Below are 27,720 nucleotides of genomic sequence, written 5' to 3' on the forward strand. Positions count from 1 at the left end.
CGAAATCAGAAACATGGTCGTCGAAGGAAACACCCAGCTGTTCTTGGATCGTGGACTGGGAATCACAAGGGGCATCGGCCATTTTCTGCATGGAACGTTCAGGGGCTGGTCACTTCAAAGAAAACTACCGGCATCTCAATAAGGGCATGACGATCGCTTTTCTCGACGACCTAGCAGATATCCACCCCATCTTCCTCCTCACCGACCAAACTGTAGACGATGCACGTAACCATTAAGGCAACCAGTCCACCATCGACATCAATACAGCGCTACCACGGAACAGACAAGACCAGATGCAGACCCTTCTTCAAAGCTACAGCAACTGCTTCTCACCATCATTAAAGATGCGACAAACACCACTTGCCAAGCACCGCATTATAACGGCCGAAAACGCTCGACCTCTACGCCAAAGTCACTACTGCGTAGTGCCGCGAAAACGACAAGCCATTCGCAAGCAAGTTGATAAAATGCTTCATGACGATGTCATTCAGCCATCAAAGAGACCCTGTGCTGCAGCAGTCTTTTTGGTGAACAAGAAAGACATGACACTTATTACGTACTGAACCGGCTCTGCTAAGCAAGGTATGTCTCATCGATGGATCTTAAGAGCGGCTACTGACAGAGATCGACGAAAGAGAACGCAAGGAGACCGCGTTTTTCACACTGGATAGCCCGCTCGAGTTCAAGGTGATGCGATTTTGCCTTTGTTAAGCAGCAGGAATGTTTTACCGAGTTATGGATACTGTGCGGACTGACTTGAAGTGGCAGATTTGTTTGTCGTTGAAGACCACCTGAAAAGACTTCGGAGAGTGCTGGACGCCGTGAAATTATCGTGGTTAACGTTAAAATAAAAAATGACACTACACCTACAGGGAGCAGCGATTCCTGGGCCATATCATAAGCAAGGACGTCGCTTGCCTATGCCCGCATAAAAACGGCTGCGATCGCGTGGTTTCCACAGCCTGCTGACAAGAAAGCCGTGCACCGATTCCTGGGACTGCGCGCTTACTATCGGTAAATGGTGAGAAACTTCCAGCGCATTACCGAACCTTTGACTAAGCTTAAAAATGCTAACGTTACTTTTTAAATCGGAATCGCCGTAAGCAGAAGCTATCTATGAACTTAAGTGCAGCTTACAGCCCCTTCTTGTACTCTGGTATTTTTACGAAAAAGAAATTCATACTGACGAAAGCAGGGGGGGCCTTGTCGCCATTCTCGCTCAGAACACTGATGGAAAGAAAAAAGTTATCACGTACGCTAGCCGTTCGCTGTCGAAAGCCGAAGCCAATTACTCGACGAGCGAACAAGAGTATGTCGCGATCATGAGGGCCACCTCGAAGTTCCGTCCGTACTTATACGGTCGACCATTCAAAGTTGTGAGCGCTCACCATGCATACTAAACCCTTTTGCGCCCTTAAAAATGTAACGTTGTCCCCAAGCTACTACCCCATGAGTAGAGCAGCACTGCTTCACCGTGGAACATCATTCGTTAGGCGAATGTCATTTGTTTGGCGTCGAAAAGCGGAGGCTGTGCTCTTTTGAGGCCGCAGCGCACGGCAGCCCTCACAGTGCTCGAGATACTGCTGCAGCGGTTTTTGGCTTTCAGACCTCCTTTGTCTATCTCGCTTTTTCTTATTTTTGTTGTGTAAAACGGAAGAGAGGAATGCTCATCCTCCATTTTACAAGACGCAGAATAGCCTATCGGAAGCTCCTGATTGTTAACTGCCGTGCCTTGCACCTGCCTATCGGTTTTTCACGTATGGCGTTATCCTGACGGCACTCGACCACTCTTTCTGCACCCAAAAAAAGTCTAAAAATGTTAAGTATGTGCTATCTGCTGGGTTTAATGTTTTAAAAACCGATCCGGGCGCCTTGCTCGATGGAGTCTACGTCTTCAAGAATTTGACATTTCTATGGCCTATAGTCTGGATGCAAGCATTCCGACGCAGACTGCTTATTTCGAAGCCACATCGAAGTTCCGTCCATACTTATACGGTCGACCATCCAAAGTTGTGAGAGATCACCAGGTGGTCTGCTGGCTCGCCAATTTAAGACCACTCCGGCCGCCTTGCTCGATGATTGGTCTAGAAGTATGGGGGCGAGCAGAGGTCAAAGTCTGGTTCTATGGGAGGGGGGTCTCTAGTGAAGTGGTGATTGGAGCACAGGAGAGGGAAATAAAGAGTGAAAAAGAGAAAGCGGGTGGTGGCCAGTTTTGCACATTATTTTACTCAAAAGGGAGATATCATCTTTTTCCTCTTGGGGTTTAGAAAATATGTTAATAATTCTTATTAAAACTCACTGCGAAATTGTCGAAACGATATGAAATGAATTCTGGCAACCGCGTACATGACTGACATTACCTAATGCGCATTCATGCAGTCCTTATAATTCGAGGGCGGTGATCTTAGTCCCCTCTTCAATACTAGTTGGAGGTCTCAGACACGCCAAGACTTTGCGCCCTAGGCGCAAGCACGTCAGCACAGACTGCTTAGCCCGAATCGACGCTCCCCAGAAAGAAAACGACGATGATACCTTCTAGGAACCGGTAAGCGCCAGCAATCCGTATAACACCAGCTTTCGATGGTGAGTTGCAAACTCCTGTAAAATACTTGGAAGGCAAGACCGCTTTCCTTCCTGCTTTCTTCGGGCGCCAATTGGCTTCCTAAGTATACAGTGGCATCCTCGTAAAGATGACCTCCGCACTCAATAGGGCTACTTATCTTCATGTTGTTCCTAAAAACCTCAGAAATAAAACCCTGCAAGCGTCCCACGATGAACCACAAGCAGGGCATCGCGAGTTTGCACGCATAGTACGCCGAATTGAAGAGAAGTATCATATTGGGCGCGTTTAACTACCGACGCTGCACATTACGTAACAACGTGCCGTGAATGTCGGCGACGCACCACACTCCCAATCAGAGCAGCTCGATTACTGAACCCGATATCGCCCTCGATCATGACCTTTCAACAAATTGTGATGAATCTCATCTGCCCTTTCCCGACTTCATCAAGGGGCAACAAGTGGTTCATCGTGGCCGCTGACTTACACACCCGCTACGCCGAAGCAAAGTCCTACCTTTTGATAGGCAGCAGAAGTCGCAAAGTTTTTGTCGAAAGGATTCTCCTGCGACACGCTGGCCCTGAAGTACTCATACTCATTACGGACCGGGGAACAACGTTTATGGCGGAGCTCACACAATCCACCTTGCACTACAGCCGGACAAGCCATGACACTTCGAATATTGGCTAACAAAAATGACAGAGGATATGGGTCATGATGGCTGGTTATGCGGTTTGTTGTGACTGGTTGCTATTTAGTTAGTTCAATAACATTGTCTCGTTAGTTCAATAACATTGTTAACATTGTTTTCTTTTGGCTTACAGCCGAGCTTTTTTTTAATTTTCCTGAGGACGTGAACCAAGGATAAACATAGGGGCTCCACTGCGTTTGGTGATTTGCGTATCTGACTCCACCATCCCTGCATCATGAATCTCGCCTAAATTGTCAAACTTTTGCCTAGGAGAAGCGGAAGGAGATTCTTCTTGCGGGTGCGACATTGCAGCTAAGAAATGCTGCGCTGTTAAGGAAGGCAGAAGTGTAAAAGAACGGCTTATTGTGCGAGTTGGTGAAACATGATGGACTGTAAAATAAGTGCGCAACAAAGACGTGACAAGGAGGAGAAGTGGACAACGACGGCGCAGATCTGCGCCGTCGTTGTCCACTTCTCTTCGTCACGTTTTTGTTGCGCACCTATTTTACAGGCAGAAGTGTAGTTGGAGAGGCCGCTGCAGTTTGCACAGCCTGAGTAATCTGCGCTGCCAGAACGTTGGATATGCACTCAGTGACGGTGGTTACAATCCTGTCAACCATTTTAGCCATAGATGGTTCCACGGCAGTTCCTATAGCCTTAGATAACGAGGAATCTAATGTGGCTCCTGAACGGGTTGACAAACATGCATACCCGCGAGCTCTTTCCTTAATTTTCAGTGTTGCCTCACGCCGCGAACAGCGTTTTCGGTCAATTATTTCAAGCATTTGCATTTTATGAGCCCTAGAACAGTGAAAAGGATTTGCAGAGTGAATTCCACCGCAACGACAGCATTTCACGTCTTGTTCTGAACATCACTTCAATCACAACGACCACCAGCAGTATGGCCATAGTGCCAGCATTTGTTGCACTGCAGAGCCTTAGATGGAAGGGAAGATTAAAGAGCGTGCTTTATTCTCTGATGGTCAGACAGTACCCACCGGTTGCAGAGCTAAACAACGCCTGCCGCAAAGAGAAGGTCAAGGGTTCAAGAAGGAATCTACACCTCGGACCTTTTGTGCAGGTCAGGTGGGAAGGCATGAAGCTGCTTTTCCGGATGAGATACAAACGAAGAGCTGTTTAGTAGATCCTTAACACATGCCAGGTCAGATGAACGGCACAGAATCCCAGTCCGATCAAACTGGCGTACCTCAGTAATTCCTTCGTAGAAGGAAATGCCTTCCAGAAGAGCAGCTCGAACAGCGCCTGTTTTTTTTTTTCATTTTTATGGCGCCACCATCCTCAGGAACAAGATCACAGGGACGCTGCGGAAGCCGTAGCTCTAAAAAACTTCCAAAGGCAGATCATTAGACAGAAGGAAGCCGACCAAGGGGAGCTCCCTTGGCTGGGAGGCTGCGTAGACATTGCCCTAAACTTACAATATCGCCGCACGCGTCAGTCTCACAAAACATAAAACACAAAGGCGCAATGGGGAAAAAAAAACCGGGACCAGCAACCCAATACTTAGCCGATTCGTCCTGAAAATAGAACATCAGCTTAGCTCAGCTAAACGAGCGAAGAACGCAGCCTCCCAAGTGTGACCCGGCACCATATTCTGCGAGTTTCTTTGCTTCTTCATGGCCATCTACTTCTGTCTCTGCCAACCACCAGGTGGAATTATTCCGTCCCCTCCAAAAAAAAGAGAAAAAGCACGCAAGCATCAGGTGTGGCAGTTAAAGTAGCCGGGAACAATAACGAAAATGACGCATGCAAAAAAGGGACTCGAACTACAACGGTATTACACATAACCGGGTAAAGTAAGGTTTCCGTCAGGCAATGTGCACATCATCGGAGAGAGCTTGTCGGCGGCTAGGTTGGATGATACCGTCGGAAACTACTTCAATGCGACGTCCCTTACAAGGCGCAGTATTACGTATGGACCGACGTATCTGCTCATAAAGTTTTCCGACAGTCCCGCGCGTGTCACAGGGGTCCAAACATATACTTGTTTCCCGGGTGCATAACTGACGTGCCGGTGTCGAAGGCTGTACTGGCCAGCATCCACAGACTGCTGATATTGAAAGTTGAGGCGTGCAAGTTGGCGCTCTTCCGCAGTGCGCTGGGAGTATAGCTCTGCTTCCAGCGCCAACAGCTTCTTGCCAGAAGAGCACGGTATCATTATCATCATCATTATCATTATCAGGCCGATGCATAAAAAGGCGTCCCATCAAGCCTGCTGTCCTTTCTGGCAGTGGCAGCGGAGAGGCCGGCACGCTGTCTAAACCTGCTACGTACATTTTGCAGGTTGGTCATTTACACTTGCTATTTTGTGTAGCAAACACTCTTGTAGGCCTACTCTGCCGCTGCTGCTGCCACGTTGTTTTTGCTGTGCTTTTTTTCCCCCTTTAATGTTCGAAGTGCTCTTAGCTGCTGTCTGTTGCCTTTTCGAGAGTTTTTTTTTTCTCTCTCTCTTTCTCGCTTTCTCTTTGTACAGATAGCCGGGATTTGAAATTGCAATGAGTGATCTCGGCGATAAAACCTGTGCAAAATGCATGGAAGACATGACATCTGACACTGGATACATGGAATGCTATGAATGCTCAGACCTTTTCCATTTGGGCCCTTGTTCTGAGTCTCAGAAAGAACGTTTAAGTCGAAAGGCGGTGACTATAAGAAATCATGGAAATGTGTAGCGTGCCGAAAGTCTGAGTCTAACGTCTCCTTTCCTAAAGAGGCTGATGATACTTCTGTTGCTGCTCTGCTTCTCGAGATGAATAGAAAGCTTGACGAGCTGCTACCCTTGAAGAAGATGGTTCATGACCTGGAAGCACCGGTCAAGCTTATGTCTAACAAATACGATGCTATCCTTGGTGACGTAACGAGGCATGATGGTGAGATTAAATGCCTCACCGCTAAAGTTACAAAACTTCAAAGAACAGCCAGCTTTGGTGCCGAACTACAGCGCATTGCTAATTCTGTGAACGACATTGAATATCAGAGCAGAAAACTGAACCTCGAAGTTCATGGTCTTAAGCACGCTCAAGACGAATGCCTGCTTATAGAAATAAATGCTATCGCATCCCAGCTCAAACTAGATATGCTGAATGATCAGTCAGTTTCGGCTATCCACAGGCTGCCTGCTAGAGCGGGCAAAATTCCTGGTGTCTTGATACGTTTTGTGAACCAGTCTGTTCGAGATAAGTGGTTAGATAAAAGAAAATCTTTCCCGTCTGTTCAATCTGGCCTACATGTGATGGAAAACTTGACAATGCATAACAGGGCTCTACTTAAAAAGGCTAAGGAATGGGCGAATCTTAATGGTTTCCGCTATGTCTGGCACCGCGGTGGAAAGATCTTTATTAGGAAGGAAGAGGGAGATAGTGCTCATGTGGTAAAGAATGTAGCTGATCTAAACTATCTAAAATGACGGGTCAACCCGCATGTCATCCGTTCACCATGCCCAATGCTGATTGGGTATCGCCTACAAAAAAACTTGATTACATTGGTTCGGAATACTGTCTATCCACAAAATGTTTGCATCTAAACTGTCAGTCTGCTCGAAGCAAACATAATGAGCTAGATGTCTTCTTTGATAGCCTTAATTTTAAATTTGATTTCATTATGTTATCTGAGACATGGTACAACCGCAGTTCTCTCGTTTGGCATCCACCTGGCTATCAGTGTTTCAACCAATTTAGGACTACCTCTCGCGGTGGCGGTGTTAGCTTACTTGTTGTTGATAATATCAAGGTCAACTATATCGAAGAATTCTCATGTGTCACAGATGATTATGAAGCTATATCTATTCTAAGCGGCAGAAGTGTTTACTCAGTGTTCCACCAGGAGGCAATATGGCACGTTTCTTCTGTTTTCTGGAAACTTTTTTCACATATGTTTCTACGTATAGGTATGATGTCATCTGGGGTGCTGACTTTAATCTTGATCTCCTAGCTGATACTCGCTTCACTCGGGAATTTCATATCTTGCTTCAGTCGCATGGTTGCTCAAGTGTTATCTCTGCCCCGACACGTGTAAGCTACGCTGCGTCCACTTGCCTGGATTTGTTTATCACCAATGTTTCAACGGCCATCATAAAGGCCGGCGTCCTTTCGTGTAGTATGAGTGACCATATGCCCGTTTTTCTCTGCCTTAAACGATGCACAAAAAAGAAAGAACAGCGCTCCTTCCCTAGACAAGTGATCACACCAAACCGTCTAGAAATGTTTCGCACACAGATTCGGTTACTTGACTGGAGCGATGCTTATGCAACACAATGTGCCGAATCGGCATACTCGGAATTTCTGCGCATTTTCAGCACGTGTTACCAAGAAAACTTCCCTCTGCGAACTAAAAGCAAGCGATCTTCGCACATTCGTAAACCGTGGATCAGGAAGGACCTCTTTCGCAAAATAAAGTTTAAAAACATGCTCTATAGCAAGTTTGTTAAATCCCGTAACTTAGCTGATCTACAAATATTTAAAAGCTACCGTAATAAGCTAGCAAATGAGCTTCGGAAAGCCAAGACCTTTTATGAATATGAATATTTTATGTCTTGTCAAAATGACAGTCGAAAAACTTGGAAAAAACCAAATATTATGCTAAATCGAGTGTCGCCGTCCTATACAAGTGTCCAGATTTTTAAAGATGGCATTAGTATCCCGGACGAAATGCTTTCTGGTTGTTTTAATGATTATTTTATTAATGCAGCTTGCATGTGTGTAAACTGTAATGCGGACCGCTATGTTCAGGTCAGATGTCCCGATAGCATTTTCTTATATCCTACAACTGAATCTGAGCTAATTCATTTATTTTCGGAGCTGCGTAATACCACGTCGTGTGACATTGATGGAATACAGATCACACCTGTAAAGTACGTCTTAGACATTATATCTCCCATTTTAGCATATGTTTATAACCTCTGCCTGGTATCTGGGATATTTCCTGCCAAAATGCAGATAGCTAAAGTACTTGCACTGTTTAAAAAGGGTGATAAAACTGTGTTATCTAATTACAGACCTATTCCTATACTTCCAGTATTTTCGAAAGGGCTTGAAAAAATAATATTTCGACGTATTTCAGTTTTCCTTGAAGAACACAACCTGTTAACTGACTGTCAATATGCTTTCCGAAAAGGACGGTCAACCCAGCTCGCGTTACTAGCACAAAAGGAACTAATACTCAGAAACTTTGAAAAAAAGCTGCTCACACTCGGAGTTCTAATCGACTTCAGTAAAGCGTTCGACTCTATTAATCATGAACTTTTGTTTAAGAAGCTGAAGCACTATGGTATCCGTGGTATTGCTTTAGATATAGTCAAATCTTATTTAAATCAGCGGAATCAACTTGTTCAAATAAATGGCATCTGCTCTCAGCTCAAACAAGTAACAGTTGGAGTTCCCCAAGGGAGCATACTGGGCCCCCTTCTTTTTAATTTATATGTAAATGGTCTTGTTTATGTTGATAGTGAACCCAAGTACATAATCTACAAGAGTGGAAGCGTGGGCGAGTTGGTGATGGTTCGATTGGTGCATAGCGCTAAAAAGACAAGGACACAGCGAAACACACAGGACGGGCGCCCGTCCTGTGTGTCTCGCTGTGTCCTTGTCTTTTTAGCGCTATGCACCAATCGAAACATAATCTACGCAGATGATACTACGGTCCTTTTTTCGTCGAACAATATCGCGAGCCTGGTTTCAACCGCAAACTGTGTTCTTGCAAAAATACAGAGATGGTCACAGGATAATGGCTTAAAAATTAATACTGACAAAACTAAAGCTATTTTATTTCAACCAAAAAATAAAGGTGTGAGTTTAGAGTCCGACATTGTTATAGGTCTCTCAAGAATTGAGCTTGTCCGGTCTGCGAAAACGCTAGGTGTGTTTTTTGACAGCCATATGTCATGGAAAGATCACACAGACTTTCTTGCAGGAAAACTTGCGCAAGTCGCTGGTGTACTGTTCAGTTTAAGACCACTGCCACGTAAGGCCAAACTTCTTCTATATAACGCTCTTTTCCTGAGTCACGTACACTACTGCTGTCTCGTGTGGAGTACGACGTCTGCTACAAACATAAATCGGTTATTCTTGCTTCAAAAAAAGGTAATACGTAGTATCTGTAATGTTCCAGTAGACGCCCATACCGCACCTCTCTTCAAACAGTTGAAATTGCTCACACTGCACTCTCTGTTAGATTTCAGGCTGCTGCTAGCCTATCGTAAAGACGTAAAACAAAACCAGTCTTTCATCACGTCCTTAACGCAGTTAATCACAAACAGAACAGAATACAGTATACGGTCTCCTGAATACTGGTACGTGCCGCATCCTCGCACTAACTATGCTCTTCAAATGTTACATCATCGCTTACCACGCCTGTTAAACACCCTCACACGTGAAAACAATCATGTCATTTCTTGCCCTATCTCGCGTTTATATCAGTATTACCTTTTGATACCAGCCTTTGTCAATGGCTGAAATGTGTCCTTTCTTTCCTCGCAGTGTTTACTTTGTTAATGGTTCTTTCACTGTTTTTGTTGCTCAAGTGTACACTCTGGATTGTGTGGCTTTACTTTGTTTCTTGTAATATTTTCTTAGAGTGCATTTCTTTTTTTGTTTGCTGGCATAATGTCTAAGCCAACATGTTCTTAATTTTTTTTTTTATTATGTATTGTTTCTTTTGTTTTTCCTGAATCAGTGCCTGTGTCCGCTGCCGCTGCCCTCAGACTGGGCTTAAGGCCCGTCAAGTTGCCGTGTGCCACTTTTTCCTTAAATCCCCCATAAATTGTATGTTTATGGAAATAAAGGCAATTCAATTCAATTCATCATAACCAGCCTGACTATACCCACTGCAGGGCGAAGGCCTCTCCCATATTTCTCCACTTAACTCGGTTCTGTGCTAGCTGCATCCACTTGACCCCTGCGAACTTCTTAACCTCATCCGCCCACCTAACTTTCTTCCGCCCCCTGCTACGCTTTCCTTCCCTTGGAATCCAGTTTGTTACCCTAAGTGACCATCGGTTATCCTCTCTTTGCACTACATGTCCTGCCCATGCCCATTTCTTCTTCTTAATTTTTACTAGAATGTCGGTAACTTGAGTTATTTCTCGGACCCCCTCTGCACGCTTCCTATCTCTTAATGTTACCCCTACCATTTTTAGTTCCATAGCCCTCTGGGTTGTCCTCAACTTAAGTAGAACTCTCTTGGTTAGCCTCCACGTTTCAGCCCCATAGGTGAGTACAGGTAAGATGCAACTGTTGTACACTTTCCTTTTGAGCGATACCAGTACGCTACTAGTCATAATCTGCGAGTGCTTGCCAAATGCGCTCCATCCCAATCTTATTCTTCTTGTATTTCCTTTTCATGGTCCGGATCTGCGGTTACTACCTGTCCTAAGAAGATATATTCGCCTACTACTTCCAGTATTTTGCTACCTAATGAAAACTGCTGTTCCTTCCCGAGGCTGTTGAACATTACCTTAGTCTTCTGCATATTGATTTTCAAGCCTACCTTTCTACTTTTCCTCTCTAGGTCATCAATCATTATTTGCAGTTCATTCCCCGAGTTGCTTAGCAAGGCAATGTTATCAGCAAATCCCAGATTACTGAGGTATTCTCCATCTACCCTTATCCCTAACTGCTCCCATTCCTAGTCTCTGAATACGTCCTCTAAGCAAGCTGTGAATAGTATTGGGCAGATTGTGTCTCCTTGCCTAACACCTTTCTTTATGGGAATTATGTTACTTTCTTTATGCAGAACTGTGGTTGCTGTGCAGCCACTATATATAACTTCCAGCACTTTCACGTACGGCTCGTCTACCCCCTGATTTCGCAATGCCTGCATCACCGCCGAGGTTTCAACTGAGTCAAATGCTTTTTCGTAATCAATGAGTGCTATGTATAAGGGCTGGTCATATTCCGAGCATTTTTCTATCACCTGATTCATGGTATGGATATGATCGATAGTAGAGTACCATTTCATGACGGTATCATGGCTTCCAAAATCGTCTGGACGTTCTTCTGTAGACAAGACGAAATGGAGTAAAGCGAGTCGTCTCTTGCATGGCGTTGTTATAATCGTATGTCATATAAGGAATGGCCTCATGGCATTTCTTGTGCTGCGGGTCGACATACATGAAGATAATATCGCGATGGTCCTAATTACCCTTTCTGTCAGCCTATTACTTTGAGGGTGGTATGCCATAGCCTTGCAGTGGCTTGTGTGGCTGCGTTTGAACAGATCTCGAATGAGTTGTGCCGTGTACGCTGAACCCTCTATCAATTATCACATACGATGGGGCACCATGACTCAAGATGATTTGGTGCATGAAAAAGTTGTCTATCTCGAAAGAAGTGCCCCGTTCCACTGCCTTCCTTTCCGCATACCTCGTTAAATAGTCGGTTGTAACTATCAGCCATTTTTTACCTGCTGCAGATCTAGAGAAGAGGCCCAGAAGAACCAATTTGGTTGAATAGAGCAGCAGGTGGTGATATTGGCTGCAGAAAGCATGCAGGCTTGAACGGTGTTGAATTATGGCGTTGGCACAGGCGGCAGCCCTTCACGTACTGATGAGCAGTGGCATCAAGTTTCGGCCAGTACTACGCCTGACGACCTCGAGCAATTGTGTGGGCGAAACTTAAATGCCCGGAGGATGATTCATCGTGAGAAGCAAAGAGGATGTCCCGCAGATCTGAAGAAACAACGAGAAAATAGGGTCGAATTCCACTACTTGAGTTCCAGTTGAACAAAACACTTTTGTGCAAACAGAACGAAAACAAAGATATGAAAAGACGATGGGGTACGTCAGAAGCTAGACCAACCAAGTGGTCAATAACAGGTTGGAGTTCTCCGTCCGCTCGTTGTCCTGTCATAAATTGTGTGTCATTGACCAAACCAATTCAACGATGTTCATCTGTGCCATCGTCCATACCGTCATCACCTTCTTCTATGGAGGCACGTGACAACGTTCTGGCGTCTTCATGTTTTCTCCCAGATTTATAAGCAATGGTGTAATCGAATTCGTGGATCCGCAGACTCCATCGAGTCAGGCGCTCAGATGGGTCTTGAAGACTCGCCAGCCAGCGCAGGGAATGGTGAAGGGTTATCACCTTGAAAGTGTGGCCGTATAGATAGGACCGTAACTTCATAGTTGCCCAAACAACGTCGGGACGCCCTTTTTGCGATGTAGAATTTCGTTCAATAAGAGAAAGAGTGCGGCTCGAGCAGGCTATAGTCCTTTTCATGCCAGCCTGATGATGGACGAGTACAGCACGGTGTCCACCTCTGGTGGCGTCAGTACATACATCGGTATCAGCTGCCTCATCAAAGTGCCAAGTACAGGGGGCGTTGGCAGCCGTCTACGAAACTCCTCGAAAGCTTCTTTTTGTTCGGCGGGCAGTAAAAACGGGGCACCGTCACGCGGCAGACGTGTCAGTGGATCGGCAATCTTGGAGAAGTCAGCTGTGAAGCGGCGGAAGTAGACGCAGAAGCACAGGAAACATTTGACATTTTTCGTGTTCGTGGAACAGGGAATTTTGCTGTAGCAGCAATTTCATTAGCATTGGACTTGACGCTGTCAGTGCCAACCACATGGCCAATGACATTCAGCTCAGTGTAACTGAAGTGACTTTTCTAAAGCTTAAGTGTCAAATCAGCCAATCGACGAGAATCAAGCACACTTCCCAGGCGTCCAAGATGTTCTTCAAACGTTTCGGAGAACACAGCGACGTCGTCCAAGTAAACTAAGCAAATTTTTCATTCAAGGCCAGCGACGACAGAGTCCGCATCCACTGAAAAGTTACCGTTGCTAAACATAGGCCAGTATGCAGTACTTTAAACTCGTACAGTAAATTGGAGGTAACACATGTCGTCTTCTCACGCTCCCGTTCGTCAACCTGTATCTGCGAGCACCGCTTTTCAAGTCGATTGATGAGAAATACCAAGCCCGGCGAAGTCTGTCGAGGGAGTCGTCGATGCGGGGCAGCGTGTAGACATATTTGTGACGATATTCAACTTAAAATAATCAAAGCAAAACCGCAGAGTTCCATCTTTTTTCTTCGCTAGGACGGCAAGCAACGACTATCGGCAGTGAGTTGGTTAAATGACACCATCCGTAAGTCCCCTTGATTTGCATGTGGATAGCCTGACTTTCCTTAGGGGAGATACGGTAAGGTTGCTGCCGGATGGGTTGGGCATCGTCGGGCGTTATAATACGGTGTTTGGTAATGGTCGTTGCACCTTTGATGAGGATGAAAAGCAGTCTGCATTCTTGCAGCAGAGCCCTGAAATCGTACCCCGCCGGAATGGCGCAGTGGTTACGGCGCTCTACTACTGTTCCCAAGGATGCGGATCGAATCCCGGCCTCAACGGCCGCTTTTCGATGGGGGCGAAAAGTAAGGCGCTCGTGTGCTGTGCGATGTCAGTGCATGTTAAAGAACCCCAGGTGGTCAAAATTTCCGGAGTACTCCACTACAGAAGAACGGCTGATTGGGCGAGTTGGTGAACCATGATGGACAGTAATATACGTGCGCAAAAAGACGAGACAACGAGGAGAAGTGGACAACGACGGCGCAGATCGGCGCCGTCGTCGTTGTCCACTTCTCCTCGTTGCCTCGTCTTTTTGCGCACGTATATTACTGTCCATCATGGTACTCCACTACGGCGTGTCTCATAGCCTAAGTCGCCTTGGGACGTTAAATTCCAGAAAACCAGACCAACCTTAAATTACGACAATGACCTGCGGAGACCTCCGAACTAATATCGATGAAATCGAGAGGGCCGGGCAAAGGGCTCACGATTTCAGATTCACAGCACGCTGAAAGTTCTTCGAATGGGTTGGCGAAGGCGATTGCTGTAGCAGTAAAAAAGTGTATGTGTTCATTCGAAAGATAAGTGACTGTCCTTCTCGTAGGTGGATGAGGCTTCGCACTGCAGAGATGTCATATGTAAATAAAATGAAATGATTTCCCTCGACCAGCACTGTCCCATCACGAGGACGCTCGCAGGCGACACGCTCAAAACCACTTGTCCGGCGAAATTGAAACCTTGTGCGCGGACATTCTCACCGCCTAACAAAACATTAGGATGGCGGAGTCACAATCCCCGTTCTCTGTTGAAGATGTGACGGTGCGCTGCCTAAGGTCAATAACAGCACCATTCTCTCTAAGAAAATCCACATCAAGTATTACGTCACGCTAACACTACCGGAGCCCAATGCATCCAAGAACGAATGTGGTGTTGTGGTGTTACGAATTTGCACCCGAGCCATGCACTGCCCTGTCGGGGTGACTGCGTGTCCACCAGCGATGCGAATTGGTGTTCCGTACCATGGAGTCCTAACATTTTGAAGAAGCGTTTTGAAGAAAACATAGAAGTCGGCTCGGGTGTCTACCAATACGCCTAACTCATGCCCTTCCGGAACTACAGGTATGTCAAGCGGCAGGTGTTTATACATTTCCGATGTTGCCATGGTTTTCGGAAGGCCCGCGGCAGTTGATTTCCGCGTCGTCGGGGCGACTTCATCGCGATGACTCCCAGCGACCCCGCCCCCGGAGATCACCGTTTTCAATTTTCCCGGCGGGGGCTAAGAGATCGTCCAAGTACCTCACGTGAGAAAGTCTGAGATGATGCTGAGAGGCGGCGAGGAGGAGACCGAGACAGCCGCCGCTGAGAAGGCATGCACTGTTCAGTGACATAGTGTCTGGTTTCCCTGGGTCGTCAGTTGTCCCTAGGGCGGTCGCCGCGCGTTCGGGAAAAACCCTGCAGGCCTAGTTCACGGTAGGGGCATTGTAGAAAGAGTTGGTCGCGTTTGCCGCAGTGAAAGCAGAGGATGCCAGATGTCTGACCAGTGCCTAGGCGCTCATTGACTCGAAGTGTATTGTGCCGACTGCATTCATGACAGAGGATCCCTAGACACAGGCGAAATTGGATCCAGAGCTGGTGCAGTTGACAAAAACGGCTGGAGCTCGTCGCAGATGTAGAAATAGCGCTAGTGGTGGGGCAGAACGTCCCAAAACATCGGCTTATGCCGGGGCTCTGCACTTTGCTAGGTAAGACTGGCCTGATGACTTGACATACATCATCGTGGAAGATATTGTCACGTGGTGGTGACAATTGGCTGATGACAACAAATAGAGTCTGAGAGTGCACTGAGGAAACTCATTATTGGGCTGATTTGCGCCCGAAAAAGAACTAAACAATAGGCGGCGGCGATAGTAACATTCCTGCTCGGCGGTCGTAGATATACGAATGCCCGTTTCACGCATCTGCGCTCGATTTAAAGGATACAAAGATTGAGATAGACGGCAACCGGTGACTAGCATAGGCTGGAACATTGTAGAAACACACGTAACGGCTGGAATCTTCAAGATATATCTCAGCACATCTTGCGCGACAAAGAAGGTTATAAGGCTACTCGGGACAAAAAAATGAACAAAACAAAGAATACCTAAATCGATCGTGCATCGGAATCGCAGTTATAAGGCCGCTTGCCGGCGGCTGCATGAATAAAAGAAATAAAGTTTTGAATGGTTCATGGCATTACTCCCCCTTAAAAAAACATCGCCTCAATGTTTCAAAATTAACAGACATGAGTTAACCTAAACATTTGTGAAGTAAACATGAATAGCCTTTAACGCGCGTAATATGGCTGAAGGCGTACAACATGTACAATTTCTGGGCGCGTTCGGCGCCGCTGAGATGCTGTCGTACCGTCAGGAAAGACCTCGTAGTTAAACTGTCTTAGTCGGCGAAGCACCTTATACAGGCCGATGTATAGGGGCAAAAGCTTTTCGCTCAGTACGCAGTGGCGAATCGGCGTCCAGACCCAGACTTGATCTCCCGGGTTGTACACATGCATCGCATCGTCGTAAGTGGTAACGTCGGGCGTCGGTTCGTTGCTATTCTTTAATTATTTAATGCTCATTCGGGTGAGTCTTCGGGCTTCCTCTGCACGTTGAAAGTAGGCAGCAAAGGCGAGGTTTTCTTCCTCGGTTACACGCGGTAGAATTGCGTCGAGCATGGTGCGCTCCCTACCATACACAAGCGTGAACGGGGTCGCTTTTGTTGTATTCTGAACGGCCGTGTTATACGCGAAGATCATGTAGGGCAGGCTGATGTGCCAGGTCTTGTACTCGGGGTCGACGTACTTGGAAATCATGAGTGCGATTGTTTTGTTCAGGCGCTCTGTCCATTTATCTGAGGATGGTACGCTGTTGTAAGTGGGTGGCTTGTATGGCTGTAGGTCAAAATGGCTTGCGTCAGCTCCGCCGTAAATACTGTTCTCCTGTCTGGGGCGCCGTGGCGGAAGATAATTTGTTCGACAGAAACCTTTGTGACTTCTGCTGACTTCTGCAGTACCGTTGGTTAGCGCTTTTACTTTGGCGTAGACCGTGAGGTAGTCATTGGCCACGATATCCACTTGTTTCCCGGTGATGAAGTCGGAAAGGGATCGAGCAGATCCATGCCAGTTTGTTGAAAGGGTTTGACCAGGAGTGGTATGGGGTTCAGCAGCCCAGCTGGTCTGATCGGGGGCGTCTTGTGCCGCTAGCGCTCATGCCACGTTTTCACGTAATGGGCAACGTCGGCAGCTAACCGCGGCCAGTTGTACCTCTCTTGGATCCGGTGCAGCGTGCGCGTCATCCCAAGGTGCCTGCTGTCGGCTCATCTTGAAACGCCGGCAAATTTCATTTTATAGATTCTTTAGGCACAACACGGAGGTATGTAGTCATGCTGGGTGCGACGTTCTTTACGTGGATGTCTTTCTGCAGAGCGAAGGACGACAATTAACATCTGAACACAGTCGGAGGGTAAGCGATCTTTCATTCTAAGTAGTCCGCCAAGTCCTTCAACTCAGAGTCCGAGCGCTGCTGTTGAGCGAAGCTAGTGGCGCTTACTGGTCCCAGGAATGCGTCATCGTCGTCCTGTGCGGGTGAATTCACAGCGGCCCGGGTCAAGCAGTGTGCGTCAGAATGCTTGCGACCAGATTTGTAGACCACTGTGATGTCAAATTCTTGGAGACGTAAGCTCCATCGAGCCAGGCGGCCGGAGGGGCTTCCAAATTGGAAACCAGCAGAGCGCATGATGACCGCTTACTTCTTTCAGTGGTCGAACACATAGGTAGGGGCGGAACTTTGGAATGGCCCAGATGATCGCGAGGCACTCGTTCTCGGTAGTGGAAAAACTGCCTTTGGCTTTTGAGAGGGACCTGCTAGCGTAGGAGATTACTTTATACTGTCCGGCACTCTTGCGAACAAGAACCGCGCCCAGGCCTCTCAGTCTCGGCATTCTCATCAAAGCACCCGAGGACAGGATGGGACTGTAAGCGGCACTTCAGTTGTTCGAAGGCTTCCGCTTGCGGTGCTTCCCATTGAAATGGCACATCTGCCTTTGTAATCTGCGTCAGAGGTTCAGAGAGGCGCAAAACGTTCTTGACAAATCTTCGGTAATACGCGCAGTCCGAGGAATCGGCGTACAGCTTTCTTGTCAGTAAGCTGTGGAAACTTTGTGATCGCAGCTGTTGTCTTTGGGTCGGGACGAGCTCCGTCCTGACGACATGACCCAGAAACAACATCTCTTCGTACGCGAAGTGACATTCTTATGCTTTCAACGTTAAAGCTGACAACTTGATTGCGTTAAGTACTGTTTCGAAGGCTTCTCAGATTGTCTCCAGAGTTTGAAGAGAAGACAACAACATCGTCTAAGTATACCAGACAAATTTGCCATTTTAAGCGACCCAGTACGATATCCAATACTCGCTGGAACGTCGCTGGCCCATGGCATTACCTTGAGTTCGAAAAGGCCATCTGGCGTGATAAACATGGTCTTTTCGCAGCCTCGTTTGTGGAGCTCAATTTTGCAAGTACCCGCTCTTCAGGTCCATCGGCAAAGCGTACTTAGCGTTACAGAGCCGATCCAGTGTGTCGTCGATGCGAGTAAGTGGGTACACATCCTTCTTCGTTATGCTATTTAAGCAGCGATAATATACGCAGAAACAAAGTATTCCGTCTTCTTCACCAGAGCGACAGGTGCTGCCCAGGGGTTCTGAGATGGCTGGACGACGTAGCCACGAAGCATTTAATCGATCGCTCTCGTATAGCATGGAGTTCCCGCGGCGATACTCGATAGGGGCTTTGACGAAGAGGCCTAGCCTATTTGCAGTGATAATGATGTGCTTGGTCAATGAGGTAGTCGCACCTTCGACTCTGAAGAAAGGCATTCGCTGTAGCTTTAAAAAGACTGCGAATCTCGTCTTGTCTGCATCGGGGTAGTGCTGGATTGACGTCGAACGTCGGGAGAGTTCCTCCGTTGGTTGCATCCTCTGCGGCTATTCGCGTAGGGCGAAGAGATCTCGGGTGTCTGCCAGTGCGTCGAGGAAAGCGATGTGCCGGTATTCTTCGGTGAAGTTCATCACCAGCCCCTTAGATTTTCCTCCCTGGAACTTGGTTATGCCTCTTACGATGCCGATACCCCGTTCCAAGAACAACTGGGTGTTTCCTTCGACGAAGCTTTAGGCTGTTTCGATGTCTGCGCTACCCTCGCAGACTAGGGCGTTTGATCGGGGAGGCATGGTCAATTTTAAATCCAAGATTTTGACAGCGGTAGATTGCTTAGAACTCGTCGTAGTAGGTATACCGTTGTCCGTGGAAAGGTTGTTGAGCTTTAATCGAAGGTCGGTGATCGCTCGATGTTCACTGAGAAAATTCATATCCAGGATAATGCCTCGCGAGCAGTTCTGATGGTCAACAAAGCTCGTAGGTTAAGTAGGTCCATTCATTGTCCCTCTTGCAGTGCATCTCGCGGAAGGCGTAAAAAGGTTACCACCAGCCGTGCGGATTAGTGAACCCTCCAAAGCGGTCGCCATTTCTTGAGCTGAGCGGCGAATGCTTCACTGGCGACAGGATAGTCATCTCCGGTGTCCGCTAAAGCGGTAAGCGTCGTCAACGGCGGAGGATCTTCGTGTTTTTGTCGTGAAGCAACCTCATCTCCAAAGGTTGCTCTCTTTAGTTCCCCTGCGTAAGCTACGGGACCTTCCTTGCTTGTAGCTTCATCCCGGAGACGCAAAGGGGCCCTGTATAGTGATGGGAACCTGAACGTGGCGCAAATTCACCGCTACGCAGATAGTTTTCGATTTATTGCGGTCGTTCGCTGAGGCGGGGTCGTGGGGCGTAGAGTGCAAATCCGCGGAGACCGATTCGTCGGTACGGGCAGTGGCGTAAAATGTTGCCGGTCTCACCACAGTGGAATCATAATGGCTTGTTGTTCGCGGTCCTCCAGGCGCCGCACTTCCTGGGGCTTGGAGGTAGTTGGTAGGCTTGGCGGGCGTGGGCCAAGGGGTGGCTTTCAGGTACAGAACTGTATAGGCGAGGGCTTGGAGAGTCACGTCGGAGACAGGACGACGTAATGCAGCAGCGTAGTTCATCGCTGTTGCTTGCGTGGGAGCTGTCGGAACCGTCGCTTGAAGAACGCCCAGTGCCTGCTGGACTTCTTCGCGGACGACGTAAGCTACGACGCAACCTGCAGGTGCATTAGCGATGAGAGGATTGATTCGGTGTAGCTTTTCTCGAACTACCTCACGGATCTCTCACGGAGGTTATCCCCACTTGTACCGGCAGCGTCTCCGCTCTTTGCAGATACTACCTGAAGAGGCCGGTTGTACTGTCGGGTCTGGGCGTCTAAAGTTCATTCTATGAGGATGCTTCTCGTTCGAATTCAGCCGCGGTTTGGGCGGGTTTTTGGCAAAGCAAGCGAAAAACAATTCTTTGCATCTCGCATTAAAAATTTCACTTCTTTTCTTCTCTCATGTCAAGCTCTGCGCGCGAAATAGGTGCTTCATTTCTTCTACGTAAATGTGCACAGACTAAATAGGCAGCCGTATTCTCGACTGAATGTGTGACTGGGCTCTTTCTTTTCTACTTGTAAAAGCGTTCAATAGCGGTTTTTTGAAAGTGGCCCAATACTTCAAAAGTTCCTCGCGGTTCTCAAACCAGATTCGGGCGGATCCCTGAAGAGCAAAGTGCACTTGCCTGAGTTTAATTTTGTCATACCAGGCGTTGTACATTGACACGCGCTCGAACAGCTCGAGCTAGTCTAACGCATCCTCAGTGCGCTGTCCATGGAAGATGGGGGCTTCCCGTGGTCGCACGAAGGCAACCGGTGCTGTAGACTTGGCCATTGTCAGTTTTGATGCCTTCCGGGGTCAAACGGGGTCCGGTAGGAAACAGTGTTTGGGTTGGAGCCATTGAAGTCTCCAGCTGGTTCTGGGGCCTGTTGACTAGTCCCCAAGGGCGACAGGAAGAGGGCTGTGCTCTTGGCTTTAAACGGTAATCTGGGAATCGAATGGCAGCACCTCCTCCAGATGGCACGTGGTGGTGATGAGGCTGATGAAAACAAATGAAGAGTCTAGAAATGCACTGAAGAAACTCTTCATGGAGCTGACTTGTGACTTCAAAAGAAGCACACAATCGGCGGAGGCATCGCCCGTTACAAGTGTCAGCGCTTCATTTAAAGGCTACAAAGAAAGATGAAGATAAAACTACAACCGGTGATTAGCATAGCCTAGAAAATTTTAGAAACAAGTCAATGGCTGGAATATTCGCGATATATCTGGGCACATCTTGCGCGACAAAGAAAGCTATAAGGTTACTTCTCGCGACAAAAAATGAACAAAACAAAGAATACATTATCGATTCGTGCGTCGGAATCGCAGTGATAAGGTGGCGTGCGTTCCGACAGGTGTAGAAAAAGAAGTAATAAAGTTTAGAATGGTTCGCGGCAATATTGACAATAGAGACAACCTGCGGTTGAAACACTCTGCACAATTTTATCAGTTCGTCCAGCACTACAGAGCAAATCAGTTCGCGGAATGATTAAATCTTCTCTCCATGAATCGGAACCGACTCCGTAAGGGATGCAGCGAAATAAAGTATATTGTGAGCGTTGGCCAGCTGCTGAAAGACCTTCTCCATTGTCGATGCTTCTGACAGACATTCGGCCACTGTAGCCGCAGGACTGCGCGCAAGGCCAGCAAACAGCTCTTATTTTAAGCCGCGCAATAAGTGGCGCAGTTTGATGCTCCAGGACTTGATAGGGGATTACGCCATGATCTTTGTCTTTTTAATGTTCAGTTTAAGCCCAAACTTCTCTCTCTTCTTGTACGCGCATCAGAAGTCTCTTGAGTTCCACTTCACTTTCTGCCATTAAAGTGGTATCATCCGCATATCTAAGGTTGTTGATACGTTTTCCAGCAATCTTCACTCCATATGAAGACTCGTCCAGACCGGCCTTCCTCATGATGCACTCTGCATATAGGTTAAATAGGCAGGGTGACAGTATGCAGCCTTGCCTCACTCCTTTCTCAATCGGAAACCAATCGGTAAGACCATGCCCAGTTCTGACTGTGGCCTCTTGTCCTTCATACAGGTTCCTGAGGAGACAGATGAGGTGAATTGGAACACCCATCTCTTGGAGAGCTTGCCACAATCTGCTGTGATCTACGCAGTCAAACGCTTTCGCGTAATCAATAAAGCAGAAGTAGATGGGTTTCAGGAACTCTCTTGCTTTTTCCATGATCCAGCGAAGGTTGGCAATTTGGTCTCTAGTTCCTCTGCCCTTGCAAAACCAAGCTTGCACGTCCGGAAGCTTCCGATCCACTTGCTGCTGCAGCCTACCTTGGAGGATTTTCAACATCACCTTGCTAGCATGCGAAATATGCGCGATCGTGCGGTAGTTGGAACAATCTTTGGCACTGCCTTTCTTTGGAATGGGGATGTAAACTGACCTCCTCCAATCCTGTGGCCACTGCAGGGTTGTCCAAATCTTCTGACATAATGTATGCAGAATGTTAACAGCGTCATGGTTGAGGTTTTGAAGCAACTCAGCTGGATTGCCATCAATTCCGCTAGCTTTGTTCTTAGCAAGGCTGGCTAAGGCCCATTCAACTTCACACTTCAGGATGCCCGGCTCGAGATCAGTAATCACAACCGTCTTATGTTGGGTTTGCACATCCGGGTCCTTCTTGTACAGTTCTTCCGTGTATTCCTGCCACCTCTTCTTTATCCCTGAGGCTTCAGTGAGGTCCTTGCCTCGTTTGTCCTTTATCACGCCCAGCTTAGCACAGAAGCTTCCTTTGATATTTTTGATTGTCTTATACAAAGCTCTTGTGTTCCTTAATTGGCTGTTGTCCTCAACTGCTTGGCACTGTATGTTCAGGAAGGCATACTTATCTCTCCTTGCTATTTTCTGAAAATCCGCATTGAGAACCTTGTATCTTTCTCTTTCCCCCATAACTTTTGTCATCATCCTTTCCTCAGCTATTTGCGAAGCCTCTTCAAATAACCAGTTTGCTTTCTTGCATTTCTTTTGCTTTGGAACTACCTTAGTAGCAACTCCTTGTATTATATCACGAACGTCAGTCCACATCTCTTCAGGCTCTCCATCTTCTAGATCTAATTCTTGAAATCGATTCCTCACTTCCACAGCATATTCTGATGGAATTTGATCCAGATCATACCTGAAAGGCCTTCTAGTTTTCTGCGTTTTACTCAATCGAAGCTTAATTTTGGCAACAAGAGGCTGACGATCGGTGCCACAATCGGCCCCAGGCCTTGTTTTTACTGCTTGTATAGCGCTTCTCCATCTCTGCCGGCAAATAATACAACCGATCTGAAGGGGGGGGGGGGGGGGGTTCCTCAAATACGACTGCTCAAATATAGTAGACCTTGACTAGTCGTTAGCCCAAGCTGATGATCTGCGAAGTGTGCTGCACTCTTTCCGAGACATCTGTCACCTTCATGACCGGCCTTTGAATAACACGTCCGTTGTCAGACATTGCATCGACAGAGGTGACGCTGCTCCTTTTCGCCGACTGTAGCAGATGGTTTACACCACGGAACAAACGGTCATTCAACAAGTAGAAACGATGCTCAGCAAGGACATCGATGAGCCATTATCAAGTTCCTGGGCATCACCTCTGATGTTGTTTAAAAAGAAAGAGGGTCCCTAGCAGTTTTCCATTGATTATCGTAACCTGAACCATATCACTAGAGAAGACGTGTACCCGCTACCCCACATTGACGATGTGCTGGACTTTTTTTCATAGAGCCCAATATTTTTCATGTATTGATCTGCAATGAGGTTATTGGTAGATAGCTGTGGACGACATGGACTGCGAAAAGATCACCTTCATCACCCTGGATGGCCTCTATCAGTTTGAGGTGATGCCGTTCGGCCTAATGTAATGCGACCGCAACTTTTCAGAGCATGATGGACTCCCTCCTCCATAGCTTCAGGTGGACAAAGTTGTCGTTGCTGTTTACACGATTTTTTCCACATTTGCTACACATCTCACAAGACCATAAGCTATCATCGACGTGTTTTCAAAGCTGGTCTACAACTAAACTCTGCGAAGTGTCAATTTGTCGCCGTCAACTCACAATCGTCTGTCATCTCGTTCAAACCTCTGAAACACGCCCTGACCCCAGGATAATTCATTCCGGCAAAGAATTCTCTGTTGCATAATCTGTGAAGGACGTACGCAGCTTTGCCAGCTTATGTTTCGACTTCCGCCCTTTCATTCAAAATTTCGCAACATTGCTAGTCCACTTACTGACCTCCTCAAGAAAGATGTTTCTTTCTCCTGGGGACCTGCCCAAAAGGAAGCGTTTTGATCGCTCATTGCACTGCTGACCACAACCCCTGCTCTAGCTCACTTTGACCCGTCAACCCCTCTTGAAGTGCATGCCGACGCCGGTGCTGTTCTTGCTCAAATTCAGTATGGACATAACCGGGTCATTGCGTACGCCAGCCGCCTTCTTTCCGCCGCGGATCGCAATTACTCTGTCACTGAGCGCAAGTGCCTGGCTCTTGTCTGGGCGGTTCTTACATTTCGTCTTTACTTGTTCAACCGGTCATTCTCCGTCCTGACGGGCCACCATGCGCTATGCTGGCTTACTTCCCTCAAGAACCCGGAGGACCGTCTCCGTTGTTGGGCATTGCGCCTACCAGAATAATATTTCAACGTCACCTATACATCCGGAAGTCTTTGCCAGGACGCCGACTGATTATCCCGCTATCCGGCGCATTTCCCTAACCTAAGTGACAGCGACCCTGGACCTACCATTTTCGTCATATCAGACTAGTGGCCTTATCTAACGCTTCAACCGTACCTTAACAGACATGCTTTCTATGTATGTCTCTGCGGATGATGGCGATTGGGATAGCAATCCCATATGTCACCTTTGCTTATAGTTCTTTCCTCCACGAGACCACTGGATGTTCGCCTTTCTACCTCTTGTTTGGCCGGCATCTCCCCCCCCCCCCCTTCCCTTTGGAGACGCTGCCACTTTGACCACACATTACGCAACCCAGGATGCCATCACACGTGCGGCTGTCGGTTCGTACGAGCCGACATGGCGCGCCAAGTAGCCCGAGCGCACCTCGCTTCGGCCAAAGTCCGCCAGAAGCATTTTTACGACCACCGACATTGGGACGTCTAATTAAGTCGGTGCACCTTGTCCTCCTGTGGACTCCCACTAACAGCGTTCGTCTCTGAGGAGCTGCTATCCCCATACAGCGGCCTTTATCGCGTGCTCCGTCAGGTGACCGATGTAACCTACGAGATTACTCCCCTTCAATCTTCAACATCATGCGCCCGCCCTGCTACTGACGTCGTTCATGTGGTTCGTCTCAAGCCATACCATACCACTACTACATCCTCCTCTTAGCGCCGGGACGTGCTTTCGTCTCCGGGGATTGTCAGAGATGGAGAACGATGAGGACGAATTGCACGCGCGTGCGTGGAAGGCGAAAACAAGTGCGTCGACCGCCAACCCCTCATTGCCTGGGTCCTTGGCTGTCTCTCACTCTATATATTGTAAGCACTGTGAGGGAACTTCATCTTCATCTGAACGTAATCATCACCGGTCATAGTGTCGTGAGAAGAAGACGAAATGTTGAGCTGTGGCTAGTCGGTAGCTGCTGTTCGGCTTATCTTAAATAGAAAGCTGAATCTGCTGGTGCATCCTTCTGCCTCACAAGTGGTGGAGGTGCTGGGTAGACTGAGTGGAAGCTCAGAAGAAAGATGCTTTGAGTCAGAACGTAGGGGGCGGCTATAAACAAGAAAAAACGTAGAGTAGGTGATGGTTCGTTGAACGGCAGTGTTGTAGGCGAAGGTCACAAAGGGGAGTAGAGAATCCCAGTTGTTGTGCAGAGGGTGAATGTTGGTTGATAGCATATCAGAAAGGGTGCGATGAAAGTGTTCTGTGAGGCCATTGTTCTGAGGGTGGTAAAAAGTTGTAGTTTTGTGCACCGTGCCTGAAGCATGAAGCACTGCGGCGAGGACGGTGGAGAGGAACGACTTGCCACGATCGCTAAGGAGGAGGCGAGGGGCGCCATGGCGAAGAAGTATGGTGTGGAGGAAGAAGTTGGCGATTTCGGAAGCGGAGCCAGAAGGAAGTGCTGCGGTTTCAGCGTATCGGGTGAGGTGGTCAACGGCAGTAACGACCCAGCGGTTGCCAGCTGGAGTCAAGGGCAAGGGTCCATACAAGTCGATTCCGACGACTTCGAAAGGCGTCAAATGACATGAGAGAGGTTGAAAGAGACCGGCAGGAGGCAACGTAGACCGCTTGCGTCGTTGGCAAGGGATGCAAGACGCTACATATTTCAATACTGAGGTTGAAAGGCCAGGCCAGAAGAAATGATTTCTGATGTGGTCGTAGGTTTTGTGATATTCAAGGTGACCTGCGGTGGGGTCGTCGTGAAAGGCTTGTATAATTTGAGGACGTATGGAAGAAGAAATTACGGGAACCCAGGTGTGGCCCTGTGGGCTGTAGTTGCTATAAAATAATGTGCCATCCTGTAATTTATTGTTAGCCGACGACGGAGACGGGCATTTTGAGGTCTTATATTACCAGTAAGAGTATCAATCAGCTTTCGACAGTGGGGGTCAGCACTCTGGTGGCTCCTCATTTAATCCTCATTTATCAATATATTTCTCCCCGTTACAATATGTTTAATTTCGGCGACGACTCTTTACAGCGGAGCAAGCGAGGAAGCAGGCGATGAGCCCCTTTCGCACCGGCAGTAGCTGGCTGTGAGCAGAAACTTGCGTCTATTGCAGTTATTAATCCTACCAACAACACCGTACGGGTGAACGCTCTCAAAGATAATTTGTTTTTGGTAGTCACTTTATTATTTAGAAGAAATAACAAATTTTGGCACGCTCTTCTGAAGCTAGCGTAGAGGACTCACTGTATAGTTGCCGCGAGGTTTGCGGGAGGCACGGCCGGTGCAGCGTGCTGTGTTTACAGCGATGGGGGAAGTGAAATAGCTATAATATTCCAAAGTCAGTCCTTGGTATGAAATCTGTTTAGTTTACTCAAAACCTTCATAGGCGATTTAAATCAAGGCCTACTGGAAAGCGGTAGAGCAAAATTCATGTTACTTGTCTCTTCCCTTTTCCGACACTATATATTTTGTTATCGTTTCCAATAAAAAATTAGCAGTGGGCAACCGCTCGTGTGTGTCTCTTCTTTTGCCCTTCTCTTAGCGCTACGTTCCTATAATTGAAACGCACCAACTCGCCCAATTTAGCATTCTTGTGGAAAACATATAAGCCGCACTTGGACTGGCGTTGCATGCTTCCCGGATACGCTCTTGGCAATCAGCTACTGATTTCTTCGATTATTTGTTTAGACCACGATCACACATTGCTACCCCAATGACCCTACCACCACTAATACAGGAATTTACCTTTGTTAAATGGCAAAATACTTAGCAGCAAGGCCGCCCTGCTATGCACAAAGCGTGTCAATGCACAGCCCACTGGGAACTTGCAACAGTGAGCCAGCGCAGTGAACGTGGTTAGAGAGTATTTTCCTCCTCTCCGGCTTGCTTTCAATAAAATGGTTATAGATCCGTGCTGGACTTTCAGGCTGAAAAGTTTGTCCAAATGAAGTCGCTTATTTGTAATTGAGGCAAGCGAAACCTAACCAACCAGTGTTTCTCAGAGCGAAATGCGCCCTTAAACCAAAAGCATATAAGAGGCCCTTAGAGCATTAAAATTACATACGTGACACTGTACCCTATTGCGTTTACAACAGGCCACAACGAGTGAAACAATACGTCATACAAAGGCTGGAAGCTGCCCAGCAGTACGTGATGTAAATATTTCAACTGAAAATGGCGTGTTTAAAGGGAGCACACAATCGATCAACTTCACACTGTAAGCATTAATGCACCATGCTGCACACGCGCAGGTTTCAAAATTGCAAACCCTGCCACTTTGTCAGTTTTTTAATTCATTTAAGACTGTGTATATGCGACTCTGCCTAAGCATACACTATAGCAGTGTTCAAATCACCTTAGAGATGATCCCATGAGAGTTTATTAGATGACACAGCCCTCGTTCAACTCCTGCGGGCTGGCAACAAAACTTGAAACCTACCAGCATCACTTGCAGCAAATTTTAAATAAAGTTACGGCA

General features: G+C 47.4%; 1 protein-coding gene across 1 annotated transcript in view; it reads right to left on the reverse strand.

Moving 5' to 3' along the window:
• Window positions 1–27,720, reverse strand: part of LOC146206999 (solute carrier organic anion transporter family member 4A1-like) — a 356,838-nt gene that overhangs the window by 83,899 nt on the left and 245,219 nt on the right. The window contains exon 11 of the mRNA XM_084576032.1: window positions 24,212–24,214. Coding sequence (XP_084432158.1) covers window positions 24,212–24,214 — 3 coding nt within the window. The remainder of the gene's footprint in view (window positions 1–24,211; window positions 24,215–27,720) is intronic.

This window comes from Amblyomma maculatum, chromosome 1, assembly GCF_055883805.1.
Source record: "Amblyomma maculatum isolate TAMU_Amacu chromosome 1, ASM5588380v1, whole genome shotgun sequence".
NCBI classification, from domain to species: Eukaryota; Metazoa; Arthropoda; class Arachnida; order Ixodida; family Ixodidae; genus Amblyomma; species Amblyomma maculatum.